Raw genomic sequence first — 18,587 nt, 5'->3', positions numbered from 1 at the left:
ACCTGGAACAAGGTGAATAAGCACACGGCTCCTCCCCTTATTAATTTGCGACTCTAACGAAGAATCGCTCTCCAGGCAGACTCGGTGCCTGGTGACTCGGTATTTTCTCCAGACATTGCTGTGGGACTGCTGAGAACGTGAAAAAAATAACGCCCGCTCTGACCCGCTCCCCCTGCGGTTCGCACGGGCTCTGGTAACGGGTGACCTAAGCTCTCCTCTTGGTATCCCTAAAGACATTATCCATGGATATTCCTATTTCTTTCCAAGTCCTCGCACATCAGAAATAAATATGTTGTGGCAATGAGTTCTACAGGTTACACGTTGTGTACAAGTTTTAATTAAAAGTTAAATAATTTAAGACATTTGTTTACAGGCAACAGTATCGGTTGCTCACTCTGTACATTGCATTTATTAGACATCAACAAGGAAAAAAACAGAACATTTGGCACAAGAATGCCAATATTTTTTATTATTATTATTATTTTTGGACACATGAACACAAAATATCCCTGCAGGCTAAAAAAAAAAAAAAATTACATTGCAAGTTGTACACGACCAGCATCTCACCGCAACATGGGGCTGCTCACCCACCCATAACAGTTTAGAAAGAGTACCTCGTATTGCTATAGACATACATCCAGTCCAAATTTAATAAAATACAATTTTAAACATTACAAGTCTAACAATATAGAAACAAAAATTACATCATAAGTCAAAATGAACAAATGCAAACATTTCACATTGAAGTTTCAGCCTCTAGACATAGAAATATGAAAATGTCAATAGCAAGGTGTAAGAAAATCTGTAAGTGATATTACAAGATCTTTCCTCCAATGCACAAGGAAAAAACCTTGTAGTGGAAACAGTATTGATACAATGCCCTCCAAACTCTGCCTTCCAAAAATGAAAGCAGAGCTCCTCCCTTGCTATTGAGCAAGAAAAACCCTACAGCACATCCACAAAGGTGGTTGGGGGTGGCTTCTGTTGAATGCTGGATCCCAACCAGGGTCCCTTCCCCAGCTGAAGAGCAAAGCTGCTGACGGAGGTGGAACGACTCCGACGTGCGCGTCCGGGACACGAGACGTGCAGCGTGAAGCACGTTTGCCAGAACATCACCGTGCCCTTCGGATGCGGCTCCAGGCACCACGCTGAGCCGTGGTGCTCCCAGCGAGAATAACTAAGCCAGGCTGCTAGGGACGGGCTAGCTAGTGATTGCCAGAGCTTGTTCAGAATTCAGCTGGTCACAAAGCAAGCAGAACGGGTTTGAAAATGGGATTTCCGCCTTTTTCTTTTTTTTCTCCCCCAAAAAAGTCAACCACCCCCTTCCCCAACTCTTTAAACTTTGCTACATTTAAAAATCTTTCACACCACATAGCTAAACAGTGGCCAACAGGCTTTATTTATTTAAAAAAAAACCCAAAAAAACAAAAAAAAACAAACCAAACAGAACACCCTAAGAACTACATCTACAGAATGCACATCTTCCCATTGATTGACACATGCATCACGATTCAGTCAGTCCCAAGGGGTTAATCCAGACCAAGCCCAACCTCCGGACTGGGACTCAGACCTGCGGACTGGGACTCAGACCTGCGTGGGACAGCACTGCCGAAACCTCGACCTTGACCTCCCAGTTGCCGGTCCCGAGCTCCAGTGCTCTTCTCCCGAAGGGACAGCGCTGCGCCCTCAGCGGGGCTGCAACACAGAATGAGTTCAGGTCCTGGCCCTGCACCCCAGGGCTAGCCCAGGGCTAACGATCCCCTATCTGAGGTCAACTACTCAGTCCGGTCACAGGCAGACAGAGGAGAGGCTCTCGCTTCACTCCATCTGAACCAGGAGTGCTTGGCACTGGACAACTAACTGCTGGTAAAATTCAGTATTTCTTACGCACCCTCAATGAAACCAGTCACGTTCTTGCCTAGTGCACAAACTCAAAACAGCCATCTTTGATCCCAGAACCTAAAAAGGGTGCTCAGTTTCTTTTCAAGGTGCCAAAGTTCTCCATGCGTGTTGGGTCAGTCAGAGTTCATTCTAAAAAGGTTTTTTTGTATTCTCCCTGAACGAGTACTGAGAAAAGCAGCCATCTAGCTGAAGCAGCGGTCAGTCTCCCACCCACGTCCTGATTTTATTACATAAGTGAGGTATTCTTTAAAAAAAAATTTTAAAAAACTAAAAAGAACTTTTTTTTTTTTTCAATCTAAACCTGCCCACAGTACGTGGCAGGAGCAGAGTTCGCTTCAGTCCCATTTTCAACAGAAAAGAAAAAAGTTTAAACTTAATGAGACGTACTACTTGAAAGAAGGTTATAAAACTGTTTGAAGACTAATTTCAGCGTACTCGGGTACAACTGAAAAAAACAGCATTTGGAAATGTAAACTTCGATTTATTTACAAGCTTAAAGACTGAAGGAAACAGCATTTCATATTGCTGAAATTTTCAAGGGGGCTGGTTCCTAAGCTTTGGAACGGCAGACAACTTAGCAGCAAACCCCACACGAGCATCAGAGACCACAGTGCAATCGCTGGACTTCTTGGACTTCTGTTATCAAAGCAGCGGTGTCAGCTCTACTCAGTTTAGGAAAAAGCTTTTAATCTGCACTAACTCAGGTCAACTCTACGAGGAATCGAGTCTGAACGCACGTGGATTCCAAGAGTATTCAGCAAAACCAAGCCCCTCTCCTCTCTTACACACTGCAGCTGAAAAAAGCCAAGCAGATTAAAAAACCCGAATTTCTAGGCTGGGACAGAATCAGTATACGAGACTTACATCGGTTAAACATGCTGCTGAATGCAGTTGTGTGCGCAACCCAGATTCCCAGGGGACAAAAAAAAAGTTTAAAATGCTGGTACAAGTCCTTAGGTTGCCTGTCACACAATACATTTAGACTGTACAGATTGGCAAAGCCTTCCCTACACATAACACTCAGTTTCCAAGCTTATAAAAAATGTTGTAGACAGGACACCAACAGTGAATACAAAACAGTTAAAAATAATTCTTAAAAAAAGCATGGAAGTGTGTCTTGTCGAATTAAGTTTCAGGAACTGCCAAACCGTGCGTTCAGAAAACGACACGAGAATGTTGGTTAAACTCATGCACAATCCTCAGCTAGAAAATTACACTGTTCGGGGGGCTTAAAAAACAAATATTTATTGCCAAAGTTAAACCTCCTATGAGAAAAAAGTTTTAAAATCACTTAGATTTATCAAACCACACAGCAGCATAAAGTGGGCACTTTTGTAAAAGTTTGCAAAATACCTAAAAGCTAATTTTTTTTTTTTGTTGTTTTTATCATTTTTAGAGGGGGAAACGATGGTTCAGTACTTGTTACGATACCATGGCAGTATTATTTGTAACCATCATAAATAAAATCTACTGACAGGCATCACTATCTGGTTATATTACACATTCACAGAACAAGAACCACCTATTCGAACTCGCAGTATAGTGCAATTGCTTTGCAGCCGAAGTCTGCAGAGATTAAAAAGATAATTAGTAAAACCGACAAAAAACTGCAATACCTGTGAAAGTTATGTTTGTTAAAAGGCATTTACAGTAGTGAAGTCTAAAATCTCCATTTAAAAAATCTATGGCCCCACACAATAGAACAATTACATTTAACTGGAGGAAAAGGTTTTGCCGTAATATGCGTACTCACTAAGCAGTGCACGAAGACAGGGAATCAGTCGTCACGAGAAACGGGATGAGAAGATAACTTAAGAACGGCAGCTAGCAAAATATTCCATAGAAACCTTTCGTGCCAAGTCCTTTAAAAATTTCAGGATGATCGGCCTTTTGCGCTTTGAGGTAAAAATTCAGTCCGATGCGTCGGAAAAGACGGTCTGTGGATTTCTGTCACACGAAACAACGAAACGAATGGCTCAATCGTGTTGGTGCATCAGACGTTGCTGTGAAGTACGGGTTCAGTGCGACGGCTGAGAGCTGCTGGTAGCGGGCAGTCCGACAGAAAGCGGGCCCCCGCGGTCGCAGCGGGCATGCGAAGCATTTCAGGACTGCACGCGTTGTTGGTTCTGCCTCATCCTCCCAGACGCTCTCACGCAAAATACATCGTGTGCTGAGTATCGTGGTGGATCTGCACCGCCTTCGCCAGGGCCTGGGGATCGCGGCCGTTGCTCTGTCCTGACACGTGGCTGCCTTCAGCACTGTGAGAACAGACACATGCAGAGAACCATGAGCAACTGGGCCAAGCGGGATGTGATTCGAGTCCGTCATCAGCCTACCAAGACGACGAGGCACAGCTCCTTACCTGTCATGATCCTTGTCCACGAGATGGTACCTGGCCCTAAAGGCCACCAGCCTGGCGTAGTACGCAGGAGCTGGAATAGAGACCGACCGCGTACAGCGGACGTACGTGTGACACAGCTGATACGTCAAGAGCTGTAGCTCGTCTGCAGTAAAACAGTTGTCGTCCCACAAGACTTGATAGTGGGAGGGCCGGCTGGTTCCCTGTGGAGAACAGACGAGCAGTCAGCTGGAGAGCATCAACAAACACAGAGGTGGTACCTGAAGGCTGTACCTTCCATCAGTGCATTGAAGGGTAAGTGCCAAACGGGCACTGAACTGATAACTGATGTGACTGTAAGTCTGCCAAGCTATAAATAGCAGCGGCATTACTCATCAGGACAACTCTAAGGATTTAGCCCCATAGCCAGAGCACGGCAGAGCTGAAACGTTACCTGAATTCCTGCATGGCTACAGAGGTAAAAGTCAAATTCAGAAGGATGTGTGATCGTGCTGTCCACAGTAGTGCCTGCTGGTACGTTGCCACTCTTACCCACCTATTGAGGAAAGTTTATTATTAGCCCACAGGGGTTTTTTTGGAAGCGACCCAAAAATACCTCCTAAGGTAGGCTCTACTCAAAGCTGTTCGAGAACTTACTGCTTAACAAGGTGGAAAAATATTAAGGTCATTTCTATAGGAGGAATGAAAATGTTCTGCGAGAGTTCATTTTTAGAAACTTCACCAAATCCAATTGGTGTGTCATCAGAGAAAAAGAAAATACTTGCCAGTTCTATTAGAACTGCAGAGTGGGATCAAGCCTACGCAAGTAATTCAGGACCTGAAAATGCAAGTTTTCTGACATAAATTTATTTCATACCCTTGTTTGAACTCACATCCCAGAGATCTGTATTTGTCAAGCAAACCTTAGATCAAAGAGCTTTCCTAAAAAAGGTTCCTTAGTTGGCTTATGGATTGGTGCCACAGGCAAATCTTACAGATGAGTCTAGAGACAGAACAGGCAACAAACTGAACAACTAGTTCGGTTTATATTCAGCAATCCCGGACTATAAAAACCCAGGCCACAGCTCCAGACACACGAATACAGGGATACAGAGGATGCCTACTCCGAAAGGGGCTGGGAACAAGCTGTTCCATCTGACCGCTCGATCTAGAGCAATAAAAAGGGGGAGGAACTGGCTATTTTGGTGGAGAAAGCCTGTTACTGCACAGAACTGCTACTGCTTGTGCAGATTAATTCAGTGTTAGTGGGCAAGATGCACACCACCCCACTCAACCACACAATCTTACTTTCCTGTTGCCATCACCTCCTTCTTATGTAGTCAACATTACTTGCCCTTTCAGTTTTGTCAGCACAGAACAGCCTGGTGTGATGTCTTTTCTGCACAACAATGTAGGTTATTCCCGGTCTATAATCTTCTTCCAAACTAATACAGGCCTTCCGGATGGCTATCAGTTCTGGCCAAGCTACCTAGAAGTAGAAGATTTCACTATTAGGTGCTGAATTCAGTACATGTAATATTATTTTCATTTTTTCCACGTACAAATGCCACTTTATAAGGAACAGGATTAGTCAGGATAACCGTACATTGTGCTTGCCCAGGAAAACTCACTGAAACTGTTAATTGTGCCCTCATATATATATGTGAAAAGGGCCAATCCCTTTTCTCAAGCAACAAGAAATCGTTAGACAATACCTGCTTCATCTGTCCTTCTGATACTCCCCCTCTGTAGTAAATGATCCTCGTGGGCTTGAAACGAGTGGATTTGTAAAACTGGATCAATAGTTCTCGCACCATGTTTGTCAGGTCCTGTATCACCTCCTGACTGTACAGCAGCTCCTGGGAGGTCTCCTGACGGGAGGTCTGCACGCGCACCGTGGCACAGTACCGGCTGGGATGGCCATCCATGCTGCCGACCACGGCAGCGATGGAAGGCTTCTTTCCATCCCCAGCAGGAGGGTGAGTGACATCTGCTCCCAAAAAGATCACTGGCTGCTGGAACACCGAAGGCCTGTTTAATATGATTAACATTTATTAAATAATAAATAATAACAATAATAATACAAAGAAGGGGGGTGACGAAGGAAAAAAAATTACAACTGAGGAAGGTATATCCAAACCATTGAAGAGAACTCAAGCCCTGTCAGAATCTTCAAGGACGAAGTTCTCTGCCTCAAGCTCTTACAGTCCAGAGAGAACAGAAAGTGCAAAGGAAAGGACCAAAACCAGACAAAGTTGCAAGCGTTTATCACACGGCACTCTTCCTTTCTCCTTTTCTTTTCATTTGGAAGGAATTAAAGTATGCTTGAGGAGGTGGTGAGAGGAAAAGGGTGAGTGAGTGAACCCAAAGGCAGGAAAAAGAGACATAGAAAAATACAAAGTGTTTGTGAGCCTGCTTTCACAAACACTGCTGGACACTCTGACACTGGAGATGATCCTCCACACAGGGCTTACTGGGCGGACTCTGAGTGCACAAACCTCTTTGTCTGCTGTGGGTTATTTCTAAAGCACGTAATATTTCGAAAGGTATCACTGTACCGAACAAAACACAACGACACCGTTGAGCCTGACAACCCAGGCTTCAAGGAGTGCTTTGGATTTAATCTCACCTTTGATGAGGTACAAGCACATTGTTGATTCCTCCAAGCTTTGCGTTTATCTTCAGACACAGGTTGGACAGCGTTTGCGGTGAGGTTTTTACCACGTTCTTTACCTGAACGCACTGAGTGGCCATTCCTAGAAGAGTGTCACCAACCCGCTTCACTTCAGCTGTGACAGAAAAAGAAGTTAGTGGTTTCAATTACCCGAACAGTCAGCAGTTCCAACTGCTTCCTCTTACTTTTTTCTCAAGTGTTACCATAATTCAGATCCTTAAAAGTTCACTGACACAGGTTCAGTTCACTCTTTGGTAACATACAAGAACTCCCATCAGGCCCTGACAAACCCACCTCCAAAACCCCTTTTCAAACGGAACGTACTGCCTGCTCTGCCTCCTTCCTACCCCAGAAGTGCAGAAGATGACAACCACTTGCCATGCAGCTAATTAACCCTTTCCAGCCTCTTCTCCGTACCATACACAGGCGTCTTTCCAGGCAGGATCACCACGATCAGCTGCAGACCAACGTAGGTCAGTTTTAAGTGTTTGAACATGGGCTCCACGCTGTCGGCACCCTGGGCGTACTTGCAGAAGCAGGGCTGCCCTTGGATCGGCATCCCTGCGTCCTTGGAGATCTTGCGCAGCTGGTCCGTAAAACTCCTGGAAGTGAAATACAAACGGATCTGGTCCAGAGGCAGTAAAGGTTAAGAAAAAAAATTTGTTAAGGTTTTAGAATGAAAGACTATCAGCAGCTAATTGTAAAAACAACAGAACGCAAGTGGAATGCAGGCTCCAGAGCAGGAAACAGCCTCAGTGGTAAGGAAATCAATGCTTTTCCTAGCTGGCCAATCAGGTCATGAACTTTGCTGTAGCCTCCTCCCAAGATGTAAATATTTAAGACACTGCAGAACAGTCGTTTCCTCTTTTCACTATCATATGCATTAAAATCAACTTATGCTGCACACCGCTTTTCAAAAATATGAGGAAAATTAACCTTAAAATAAGTATCCTGAATAAATAGGAAAACACTTACTTTAGTAAGTCTTCCCTGCATTGTTTTTGAGGAGCAAAACAGGCAACAGCCCAAACTTTAATCTCAATGCCAGCATAGAACTGCTTCCCTCTCATGTCCCACACACCTTGGTTTGGTGTGGCCACAGTCTTGTTCTAGGGAAAAACCAAAGGCAAATTAAAAATAAAATGCTGCTTTGTCTTGACTATAGCCAAACGGTGCTCATACAAAGGAAGCCTTATGAGGAGATATACGGAGCACTTAATTTAAATAACCTCGGGATGAGGTATTTGACAAGGCATGGAAAACTCACCCTGCCTCCGTACTGCAGCATTGGTGCTGGCAAAACTCTGCCTGTCAACTCCGTCATTTCATTATGGACAACAATACCGAACTCCTTCAGGTATGGATCGGGTCCACCAACCATACTGTTACTTTTCACCTGGTGACAAGAAAAATATTTCTGTAACTCCACCTAATGCTTCAGGTGGCTCTGTCCTTACCACGAATAGGCTTTCTATTTAAAAGGATTTGTATTAAAGAAGTCAGATTTTTTAACTTCTGCAGTTCTTGGTCATGCTACAATGCTTCCAGAAGAGCCACGAGAAGTGACAACTGCAGATTGTTTAGCTAGGAAAAAACACTCACTAGTCTACTGATTTCTTCCTGTCGGTCTGGTGCAGATCTCGCAGTTGCTTTTATCATGGTCGACGTCTGATTGTCCGTGAGCTTCTTGATGCACCGCTGGCCTGCCACGATGTTACACACCTGCAGAGGAACAGCGAGAGCTGGCGCGATACCGCCAAACGGAGCATCTCCTGCAGTGCAAGGGACAGTCAGACTCTCACCTCGAGCGGTAAGTATGTGTGTTTCTGTTCCTGTCCTACTTGGAGACAGGGAAGGTGAGGGTATTTTAGCTGCAGACTGTACTTCTGCTTAAAATACTGAGCTACTGTACACTCCATAGCCTGCCCATTTTCCAGCTGCAGAGGAAACCTATAAAGGACATTTGTTCTGGTTAGACTTTTCAAGATTTTTTTTTTTTTTTTAAGGTAAAAATGGTTTGGAAAAATCTATTCCAGACTAGAAAGGCTGGAAACATTTATTTTCCTTAGCTGCCGGATCTCTTCCTTATGAAAAGATTTTATGGACTATATACTGAATTTTTCATAGCTATTTTAAACATTATAGCTTCTGATAACTACATTTAAAAGCCAGGACAGCTTCAATTTTCCCGTGTTGAAGGAAGAAAAGCAGTGGTCTAAACCCACACTATTCCTCTACTCCACTAAGACTAAACATTCTTGTAAAGCCACACAGCTGCTTCATCTCCAGAACCAACTATTCTTGCATAAACAATACACCTAGCACACCTAATAGGTTCGAGATGTTAAGGATGGTCAGAAAGTGCTTGTACACGTACGTCTGGTGGCTGGCCGGCCGCCGAGTAACATTGCAAACGCGGTATTTCCTCTTCATCTGGCCGCAGTGGGTAACCTCGACTTTCAGACCTGAAAACCCAACACAGAAGTCACCTAAATAAATTCAGGCGTAGGAGTCACCTTTGAGAAAGACGAGGGCAAAAAGCAACAGGTCGGCTTCCCAAGTGCCTTGCAAATTTTCATCACAGTATAACACGAGCAGGTTTCCAGCATTTCGTTGCCCCAGCTTTAGACAAGCCTTTACCTCTGATTTCTTTGGTAAACTTGACACGCTGGGAGTCCGTCAGAGGCTTGGTTTGTTCGTTGATGTTCTGAATGTCCAAGACCTCACACATGAACTCAATGATAGGCTGGGCACGATAGAAAGCAGTTGCTGACACTAAGATAAAAAAAAGAGGACGTTTAATTGAGAAGCGGAAAGAACTCTCTGTTACATTAGCGAGACCGAATTTCCTACATACCATCGATGTTGAGCATCATGTTCCACATGGCGGGCCTGACCGACTGGTGGAAACCGAACCAGACCTCCCTGCCACCACCCAGAGGGTGGTAATAACCTTCAGGGGGGGAAAAAAAGGAGCGACCCACAGGAGTGTACCTGAAAAAAAAAAAAATTAATACTTTGATCATTCCTTTCTGATCCACCTGTTTACATTCACACCTACAACGTTTAAAACCCGTGTCTCCAGTACGTCAGAACTGTCAGAGCTGACTTATGGCACGATACAAAGCCTTTACCAACAGTGCAGCTGGAAAGGCTGCAGAAAATTGCTGTTAGAAACATGACCAGCAGATACACGTCCTGAGTCCAGATTAGATTTCCTTATTCTAGTGCAAATTTGTAAGGCAGGCGTTGAATTACACAACTGCATCCCTCATCCCTTCTACTGCAGGGAAGTGCAATAGCAGCAGGACAGCAGCAGGCAATGCCCGATACAATCGTTCAGACAGATATGAGGTTAAGCCAGGCAGGACGGCGCTGGAAGTACCCACCTCATGGAGGGAAGGTGCCGTGTGATCACGTCAAGCGCCTGTACGGAATCTTCAGGAACCTCATTCAAGTGCCCTGCCAGAGCTTCCAGCAGCAACTGAAGGCTGACAACTGACACCCACTGAATGGATACTTTAAACGTCTGGTCCTTCCCCTCTCCTGGAAGTGTCACCTCCATATCCACCTGACATAGTCAGAACAGAATTAGGCACAAGCCTCTGTTATGTATTGCAGACTATCACAACACTAATCAATGTTAGGTTTTTCTCCTGGGTATCCTTTGAATCTATACTTTTGATGATTAGTTTGTGTAATTCTCTTAAAACATTAGGGATGGTTTCCTTAGGATTTTGAAAGCTTGTAATTTATTCGTCTGAAAAACTGCACTGAGGTACCTTTAAGTGTAAATTTTCAGCAGTCATTAGTACAGTGACATCAAAGCTCTGAAGAACTGTGAGCCATTTTTTTAAGTCGGCCGATTAACAGCAAAATGTCTTGTGAAGCAAATGGGAAGGCAAAAAAAACTTTTGGTCAAAAAGACGACTCACTGGGAAACACAAATCTGAGTTCTAGCACAGTACTTGATATTATTCTCACACACCATCAGCCCAAAGCACAAATGTGAACTCGCTCTGCGTATTCCTCATGGCACTGTGCCAGCAATAACCAGATCCCTGGGGAGAAGAGTAGACAGGGGTTAAGTTTTGTACCAGCACTGGTTCATACTGGGATCTGTTAGAGCCAGGGTGCTGGGAAGCACACCCCAGAGCATGAAGGACCAGCGCAGCTGATGTAGTTGTTCCTGTGGAACAGGAGGACGTATCTCAACAGCGCAGCCAAACCAAACCAGCGTATTTGTCATCTACAACTACTTTATCATTGCACAACAGAGCAAGGGTTGGAACAGAGAAAAGGGAAGTTTCCGTCAGGGTGGGGGAAAAAAAAAATAAAAATCTACTTGCAGCTGAAAGAGCACAATGTACTAATTTACGTCATCACTAACAAATTCACCAACTGAAGAAGAACTAGGAATTAGAAATCCAAAGATGACAAACTTCAGTAAAACATCAGTAAGTTCCTAGAGATCCCTGACTGGCACTGCCTGTCGTTTCCAAGACTATACTAAAACGTCTGACAGCATTTTGGGTTTAGGTCAATAAAAGAACACTTTTCCAATGAGAACGTAACCGTTTTGCCACACAAACTGAAAACTGCTCGCAGTAACACTTACTCTGTCCCGGCCGATCGGTAAGGGGTGTGCGGTGTACATGTTCCGTTTCCCATCGTATCCGGGCTGCCGATCGCCGAATATCTGCATCTTGAAGTGTCTCACCATGGTATCCACCACCTCTCTACAGAGGGATTTCTCAAGTTAAGTTGAAGAACAGAAGATCGAGCAGTTTAAATCCATAATTTAAAATTATGCAGTTTAACATTCTCTTTTCACATTTTCTTAAACAACCAAGGTAGGACTGTGGAACAATTATCAGGGACACTCGATGGAGAATGAAACGTAAAAACAGCTGTAGTTCAAGGCCCTGTACATTTCCTAGAGCCTTCCAGACTACAGTCCAACTGAAAGACACCGTAATAAAACCAAGGAGAATATTATACACTAGTTCACTGAAAAATTAAGCAACTGCTAACCACGGTACAAACACAAACTGGCCTTTAGTAGATGAAGAATTTCTATGATGTACAGTTTTCTTAAGGTGAGGCAGATGGACTTTTTAATTTTTTTTTATTAAACAACTCCTACCTGTTCACTCTTCGGGGGCGTTTTTCTGGTTTGATATCGACATCATAGTGATAAACATCAATCTTGGGGATCTGAACCTGAAAGTGGTTGGCGAGGAGGCGGATGGGCTTCCCAACAGTTCCCAGGCCAGGGCGACGGGGCGGCTGGAAGAGGCTGGTCGGGGGCCCTAGGGAAGTCGGATAAATATGTGTGAGATGTGATCGATCACGCAGCGCTGTCGCCTTCCGGGTGTACTTGAGCTGACTTTCTGATGGGACAGAAAGAAATCTCCAGTTGCTTTCTGAGGGTGCAAATGGACGTGTTCCAAGCGGCTCACAGCCTGCCGGCTGCTTGGAACTTCCAGGTAAGAAAACGTGCCCCCTAAAGCATATATAGGTTAGTGCCACCATGCATTCCCAGCATTTTAATGGTGTTTGTTCACGACTGTGGTTATGAACCTGATGGAGTCCTGAGATGGAATGCAACCATCTACATATTATGTATTTTTATATAATGTAAAGAGAAAGAAATTCCTACCACCATTTCTACAACTAGCCAATGGCCACACAAGCCACATTTTTTCATTGTTTTCACTACAGGCTTAAAGTTCAGCTGTTAATGATTGCCACTCTCGGCATACTTAGGATGTACATCCGCAATTTTTACCCGAAAATTGATACTATCCAGAAATGGGGAAGGGATATTTTTATTCTTAACTAAACTAAAACTGTATTTCTGTATCGGATCTAAGCTAAAACAGTTTTGTCGTTTCCTTTACATCATGAACACACCGCTTCTGTTAACAGTGAAATACTCTTCCCCTAGAGCACAATTTCAGGGAAAAAAAATTCCAACGCAAAGAAAGGAGTGAGGCAAGGTTTAGGCTTTCTTCTAAAAGGAAGAGTAAGGAAGAAAGCATAGGTATAGACTCCTAACAGATGCGGAGAATACAATTTATTTGGACACAATAGTTCCAAGGAGGAAATTACTAGCGGCTTGAAGAAGTACTCACATGCAAGCTAGTCACTCGTTAAGTCTTTAGTTAACTTCCTCAAAGTGTTAAGATCTGAGATACCACGTTAACAAGATCAAAAAGACTTTTTTTTTAAATCTGTCACAGCCTCAGTTGACGCTGCACATAAAGCAAATAAAATTAGTGTGTTTTCATGAGTTTTGTCTACATCTGCCAGTGCTTAGTGTGACCAAAGTTTCCTCCCTCTGTTGTAGAGTAGCAAAGGAGAGGGGGATAAAAAGTATTATAAGAATGCAATAATAAAGCAATTGTAAAACTTAGGGCAAATTTAGTGTTATAAGATTGTGCCAACCTGCCAGTACCCATTCAAGTCAAAGGCTCACAGTTCATGCCAGGAGGGAAGAGACGTAGGTAAGATGCGGGAGGATGAAGCTCACACTTGGGTACACTTCAGGGTGCAGGAACACAATCCTAAACTAAACCCAGGACCAAATCCAAGGAGCCTTCTACACTGGGTTTGTAAGCCACCCCGTGCTACAGTACCGGTTAAAATTACCGACGTGAGGACACTAACCCCAGAATATTTTTAAGCAGAAGTAACACTTTGAGCACGCTGCAGCCCACTCAACACACCAGCTCCCCAAAGCTGCAGCAGCACGGTGGCCACCGGGCCACAGACATCCCACGCGACACATCGCTGGCTCCGCACCCGCCTGACTAATCGCGATCCGTCCCGGAGGAGCTCCCAGCCGCAGCGAAACCGGCTGTGGGGTACAGTTAGCACTTTAAAAAACTACAGCTGTCTTGACGAGCGTGAATCACCAAGGGCAATCAAAGTTTGCTGTGCTTATTTGGATACTAGAGAGATGATCCATTAATCCCGTGCTAATTAGTCTGAAGTAAGTGCAGGCACTGACGTCCTGCAAGAGATTAAATGACAACTATATTTACCCATTTTCCTCCCTCGGAATTCACAAGTTCCGTAAACAGGCAATGCTGACCTCCATCAGTTTGATCGAAGGCGATAAAACATGCATCTTCTTCCTGAAGTTATTTCTCAAAGGGTTCTTAGCACAAGCTAAGAACTGTTTTCCCATTTGGAGCCAGGCTGCCCTGCAAGTCCCACTGATTTAGCGGGATTTTTGCCTGATCAGCCTGACTAGGGTTACATGTGCTGTTACTTTTAATTTCTTCTACTCTGTGCCGATTCCATACCGAGCACCGTCCACCAAGTTACTTCAGACAGGAAGCAGTTTCACGAAACTAAAAGAGGATCTACTTCTACAGCTGGAAGTCAGAGACAACACACGACATCATGTACACACACGGCAGATCTCCAAGGTAGCCCTCTGCTATCTTAAAATCTGGATTCCTCTGGAACTGCACTTGTATTGTGCAATTGCATGTGTCAATAAACATTTCCTATGGCACCTAAATTAACACTACTTCGATTATACCCACAGTTTGATCCGGAACTTGAATGGATCAGATGTGCAGACCACTTAGGTCAAGAAATACGTCCTGCAGACATTTGACAGAAGAATAATAGCAGAATAAGACATAGGTGGGAAAATGCCACCTGTGAAATACCACCGATATTTAACCAAAGTCTGTTAAAAAAAAATAATAATGTCGTATTTTCAGAAAGGATCACCTTAAACTCTTAATAATGGCTCAACATCAAACCCCCCAAGCTATTATCACACAGTTTACAGAACTCCCGTGCGCGGAGCACATCGCTGCGCACATCTAGACACCTACGAGTGTTTCCTGCCCCCCCGCCACCGCCCCCACAGGCCGAGCGCAGCGCCGGAGCCCCGTCCCGTTCCCTCCCTCTCGGAGGGCCGGTGGCCCGACAGCCCACGCGGACCTCCCGGGTGGGCGACCTGCTCGGCAGGACTGCAGGGCGCAGGCAAACCCCCCGGGCGGTTCGGCGCCTGCTGCAGTTCCTCTTTGCGGGAAAGCGCCCGGCGACCGCCGAGACGCCTCGGGGCCCGCTCGCGTGTCAGCCCGCCGCCGGCGGCCTGCTGCGGGGTCACCGCCAGCCCCGGGGCCCGCCGGGCCCGGCCTGCGGCGCGCACCGGACCGCCCGCCCCCGGCCGCGGCGGCTGTCGGCCCGGCCGCGAACGCCCGAGGATGGCGGGGGCCGGGCCGGGCCCGCGGCCTCCTTCCTCCCGCTGACACGGCCCGCCGTGACCGCCACCCGCCAGGCCCCCCCGCGGCTCTTACCGGGTCCCAGTGCTTCCATGGCGGCGGCGGCGGCCTCGCTGCGGTCCCCCCCGGTCCCGACGACCGCCCCGGGCCCCGCCGCCGGCCCCGCCGCCGCCGCGTAGCGCTTGATCTCGGGAATATTGGCTCCGGGGTGGGGGCCCGGCGCGGGATCGGGGTGGGGGGCGGCGGCGGCGGGGCGCGGGGCGGAGGAGGGGAGGGGGGGCGCGGCGGGGAGCGGTCCCCGCGCTCCGCTTGGCCGAGCGGCGGCGCAAACAATCCCCCCGCTGCGCCCCCGCCGAGCCCGAGCGCGCCCCCGCCGCCGCCAGCACGCGCCGCCTCCCCCCGCGCGCGCCCCCGGCCGCCCGAGCGAGGAGGAGGAGGAAGAAGAGGCCCCTCCACGCTGCCCAACGACGCCGGCTGACGCACGCGCGCGCGCGCGCCGCCCCCGTGCCGGCGGGGGCGCGCACGCCGTCCGCACCCTTTCAGCGCCGGCGCGGCCCCGCGGCGGCAACAGGTGACGGCGGCTCCTGGCGCGCGGCCCCGCTCCCGCGCGTTCCCGTGCCCGCCGCTTTCCTGCCCGCCTCTCCGAGCCCCGCATCCGCCCGCAGGTTTCGTGATGGAACCGAACGGCGACCGAAAACTCGGGCACGCGCCGCGACGGCAGCTCCACCGGCACCTTCCGCCCCGGGGCCGCGCCGGGCCCCCCCGGCACTCCACTGCGCCCCGGAGCCCGAAACTTGCCCGGCTTAATTAGTTACAGCCCGAACACCGACCCTTAACGAGGCTTAAAACCGGGCCGGTACAAGCCAGGGCACGGAGCGCCTCAGGGCCGTGACCAGGACGGGCGCGTCCCCGCGGGCACGGGAGGGCCCGGTCGGTGCGGCGGGCGCGCCGGTGAGCGCCCACGATGGGTGAGGGCCCAGCAGCGGGTGCAGAGATGGACAGCAACGTGGGGCATCGCCCGGAGAGCACCGGCAGCGGGGAACCGGCCGGTGCCCCCGGTGAGGCGCTGGGCTGCCGGGGTGCACCTCGCCGCGGCCCCGTGCCCGCTTCCGTCGCTCCCCGGGCTGGTTTTGTCCCAGCACCGGGCAGGGAGCGGGCTGACCGACAATGCCTTTGTTTTTTGAAAGCTGTTTTAGGGTTCTGCTCAGCCAGCAGCGCTCAGCTGACTCCCAAGGTCAGGAGTCAAAACATTTTGTAAATAATAAATGCCGAGTCCATTTTATTTGCCTTTTTTCAACCTGCAGGGTTGATATTTTCCAAGTTGAGACATTAAAAAGCTATCTTAAAATGAAACGACGTCTGAGATTCACATAATTGCCTGACAGCAGTTAATGAACACTTCAGGGAAAAACCAGTTTCACAAGCCCAGAAACAAAACCCCAGGATGCCAGCCAACGCTTCCATGCGATTATTCATCATGTCCGTGTATAAAAATCATACATGTAGGGCTGTGCAAACAGGACTTTAAAAAACAAAGATTCAATCGCTGCCTCAAGAAATTTGCAAAACAGAGGCTTGGTCCCACAAGATGCTGAGTATGACACCTCACGTCTGTGCTTAACGCATTACAAATTCCAAAAAAAGTCAGCAAAGCAATGAACTTGATAAATATCATGTACTCATTGAGGCATCCTGACTGCCAAAGCGGGCAGAACCTTATTTCTATATGTTAATCCACCCCTTATACTGAAAACAGCTACATGTTCCCACTGGCAAGCCCTAATTTGGTTCTGACAGACCAGCTATGAAGTTAGTTCTTAGTTCTGAAGATTTGTTTCGAAACATCTGACCTGCTAGAAGTTATGGAAAGAGTTTGTTATTTAGTAAAAAAGACATTCATAAACTAGCTTTTAAAAAAACCCAAACGTATTCATATTGTATTTTATCCAGTGCTAAAAAAAAAAAAAGTTTGAATTTAGTTTAGAATCTCCTAATGGCAAACGTTTTCCAAGAGTCAACTGTTCTGTGGGACCACCTCTGCGTGGCAGCTATGAGTAACACAATTCGGGATCAGAAATAACCTACCGTGGCAGGGAGGTAACTTTTTGGCCACATTTTTCTTGCCAGTTGACTCTCAAAACTATTCTTGACGTAGCAACGAGATTACAGCTTTGAGTCAGTACAATAAACTGTTTGCTAGTGTTGTTTTTTTTTAACTGGCAGACTACCTAGAAAGATCCTCAAATTCCAGGAATCTCTAGCGTAATGCCACCACCCTTTGTACATTGTTACCAGTTAGAGAACAGCACTGGGAAGGAAAGGTCTGCGCAGTTACTGCTTCTTCAGCAAAGAACAGAGTGTTCTGCAGAAAAAGCATAGTCAGTCTTAAATACTAGCTGAACATGTTTTATTCACATTTGCACAACAGTCTAAAACATCCAAGGTTTTATTTGTTCACAAAAGTGAATACCTTTTTGGGAAGCAGGTAGCTTCAGCTGTACGACAGCTGAAGATTGTTTTTTCTCTCCTTTCTGACTCCAGTAGGTTGGAGACAGTATCTTAATTATATGGATTAATGGTGTTTTTGCAGAGCCAGCATCTGCCTTCTCATTACTAAACAGTAATTATTAAATTACTGTAGCAGCTACAGGAAACCAGAATTGCGTTGTGATGTTTGCAGTGGGTTTCAAGGACGTTTGCTTTTCCTCACTTCCTCCATTCTCAGACTTGTTTGCTATAAGGGAACTACCATAGTAGATTAACCCGTCTGGTCCTTTTCCCAAAAAAAAACATGACTAGTACCAAACACTCCAGAATACTTTTTTTTTTTTTTCCTGGCCTTGCCTTCAGTGACAGCAGATGCCTGCCGTTTGGCTTGGAAGAAAACGATCTGCTGTAGCAGTACGTTCTACAAAACAGATTTAACAACGAAAAAGTGCCAAACGTCTGTAACTGATTCAGAACAAGGTCGCTGGCACCCACCAGCTGTCAGCAGTAGGAAGTGGGTTGCAAACATTTCTAGAAATCCCAGGTTCTAGGGGAGGGAAAGAAGAGGTGACACCCACCTTGAAGCCACTTAAAACACATCAAACACTTCTGGGTTTTTCCACGAATTCCTACCGCTCTGGATAAGCCTCTTGAGCGTCAGGGTCGAGCTCAACCTGCCATCCTTCCCACTCTTTGCCAGCACTGGGGCCCTACGTACTGCAGGCTTGGTGGTGTGACGCGGTGGCAGCGCTTTGCATGGCGCGGAGGCAGAAAAACGAGTTGAGGTGCGGGACTCCTCTCTGCTCGGATTCACCTGTACTCACCCCCGATCGCACGGGGACGGCTTTTGCGCTCCCGCTAGCTAGTGCCTGCAGGATGCCCGGGGGAGGCAGCACCAGGCACCGGCGCTACCTCGCTCGGCCGCGGAGGCGGT

The 18,587-nt window shown here is 47.0% G+C and overlaps 1 protein-coding gene across 2 annotated transcripts; it reads right to left on the bottom strand.

Moving 5' to 3' along the window:
- Positions 1-1,575: 1,575 nt before the first annotated feature.
- On the bottom strand, positions 1,576-15,275 carry AGO4 (argonaute RISC component 4). 2 transcript variants are annotated; one of them, XM_086626291.1, is made up of 18 exons: positions 15,242-15,275; positions 12,061-12,226; positions 11,533-11,653; positions 10,304-10,485; positions 9,772-9,908; positions 9,555-9,689; positions 9,292-9,379; positions 8,717-8,864; positions 8,517-8,636; positions 8,182-8,310; positions 7,890-8,023; positions 7,332-7,516; positions 6,870-7,029; positions 5,956-6,271; positions 5,595-5,729; positions 4,695-4,796; positions 4,265-4,464; positions 1,576-4,160 (listed from the first exon to the last, which is right to left on the bottom strand). In XM_086626291.1, exons 1-18 carry the CDS (start codon positions 15,258-15,260, stop codon positions 4,052-4,054), a joined length of 2,586 nt encoding a protein of 861 aa, XP_086482417.1. In that variant the 5' UTR covers positions 15,261-15,275; the 3' UTR covers positions 1,576-4,051. The 2 variants fall into 2 exon arrangements, with proteins under 2 accessions (XP_086482417.1, XP_086482418.1); XM_086626292.1 differs by having other exon boundaries at positions 5,956-6,293; positions 6,874-7,029.
- Between the last annotated feature and the right edge of the window lie 3,312 nt (positions 15,276-18,587).

Source organism: Tauraco erythrolophus, chromosome 24 (assembly GCF_009769465.1).
Source record: "Tauraco erythrolophus isolate bTauEry1 chromosome 24, bTauEry1.pri, whole genome shotgun sequence".
NCBI lineage: Eukaryota > Metazoa > Chordata > Aves > Musophagiformes > Musophagidae > Tauraco > Tauraco erythrolophus.
The sequence above is the reverse complement of the archived record's forward strand: the minus strand, read 5'-3'. Positions and strand labels throughout refer to the sequence as shown.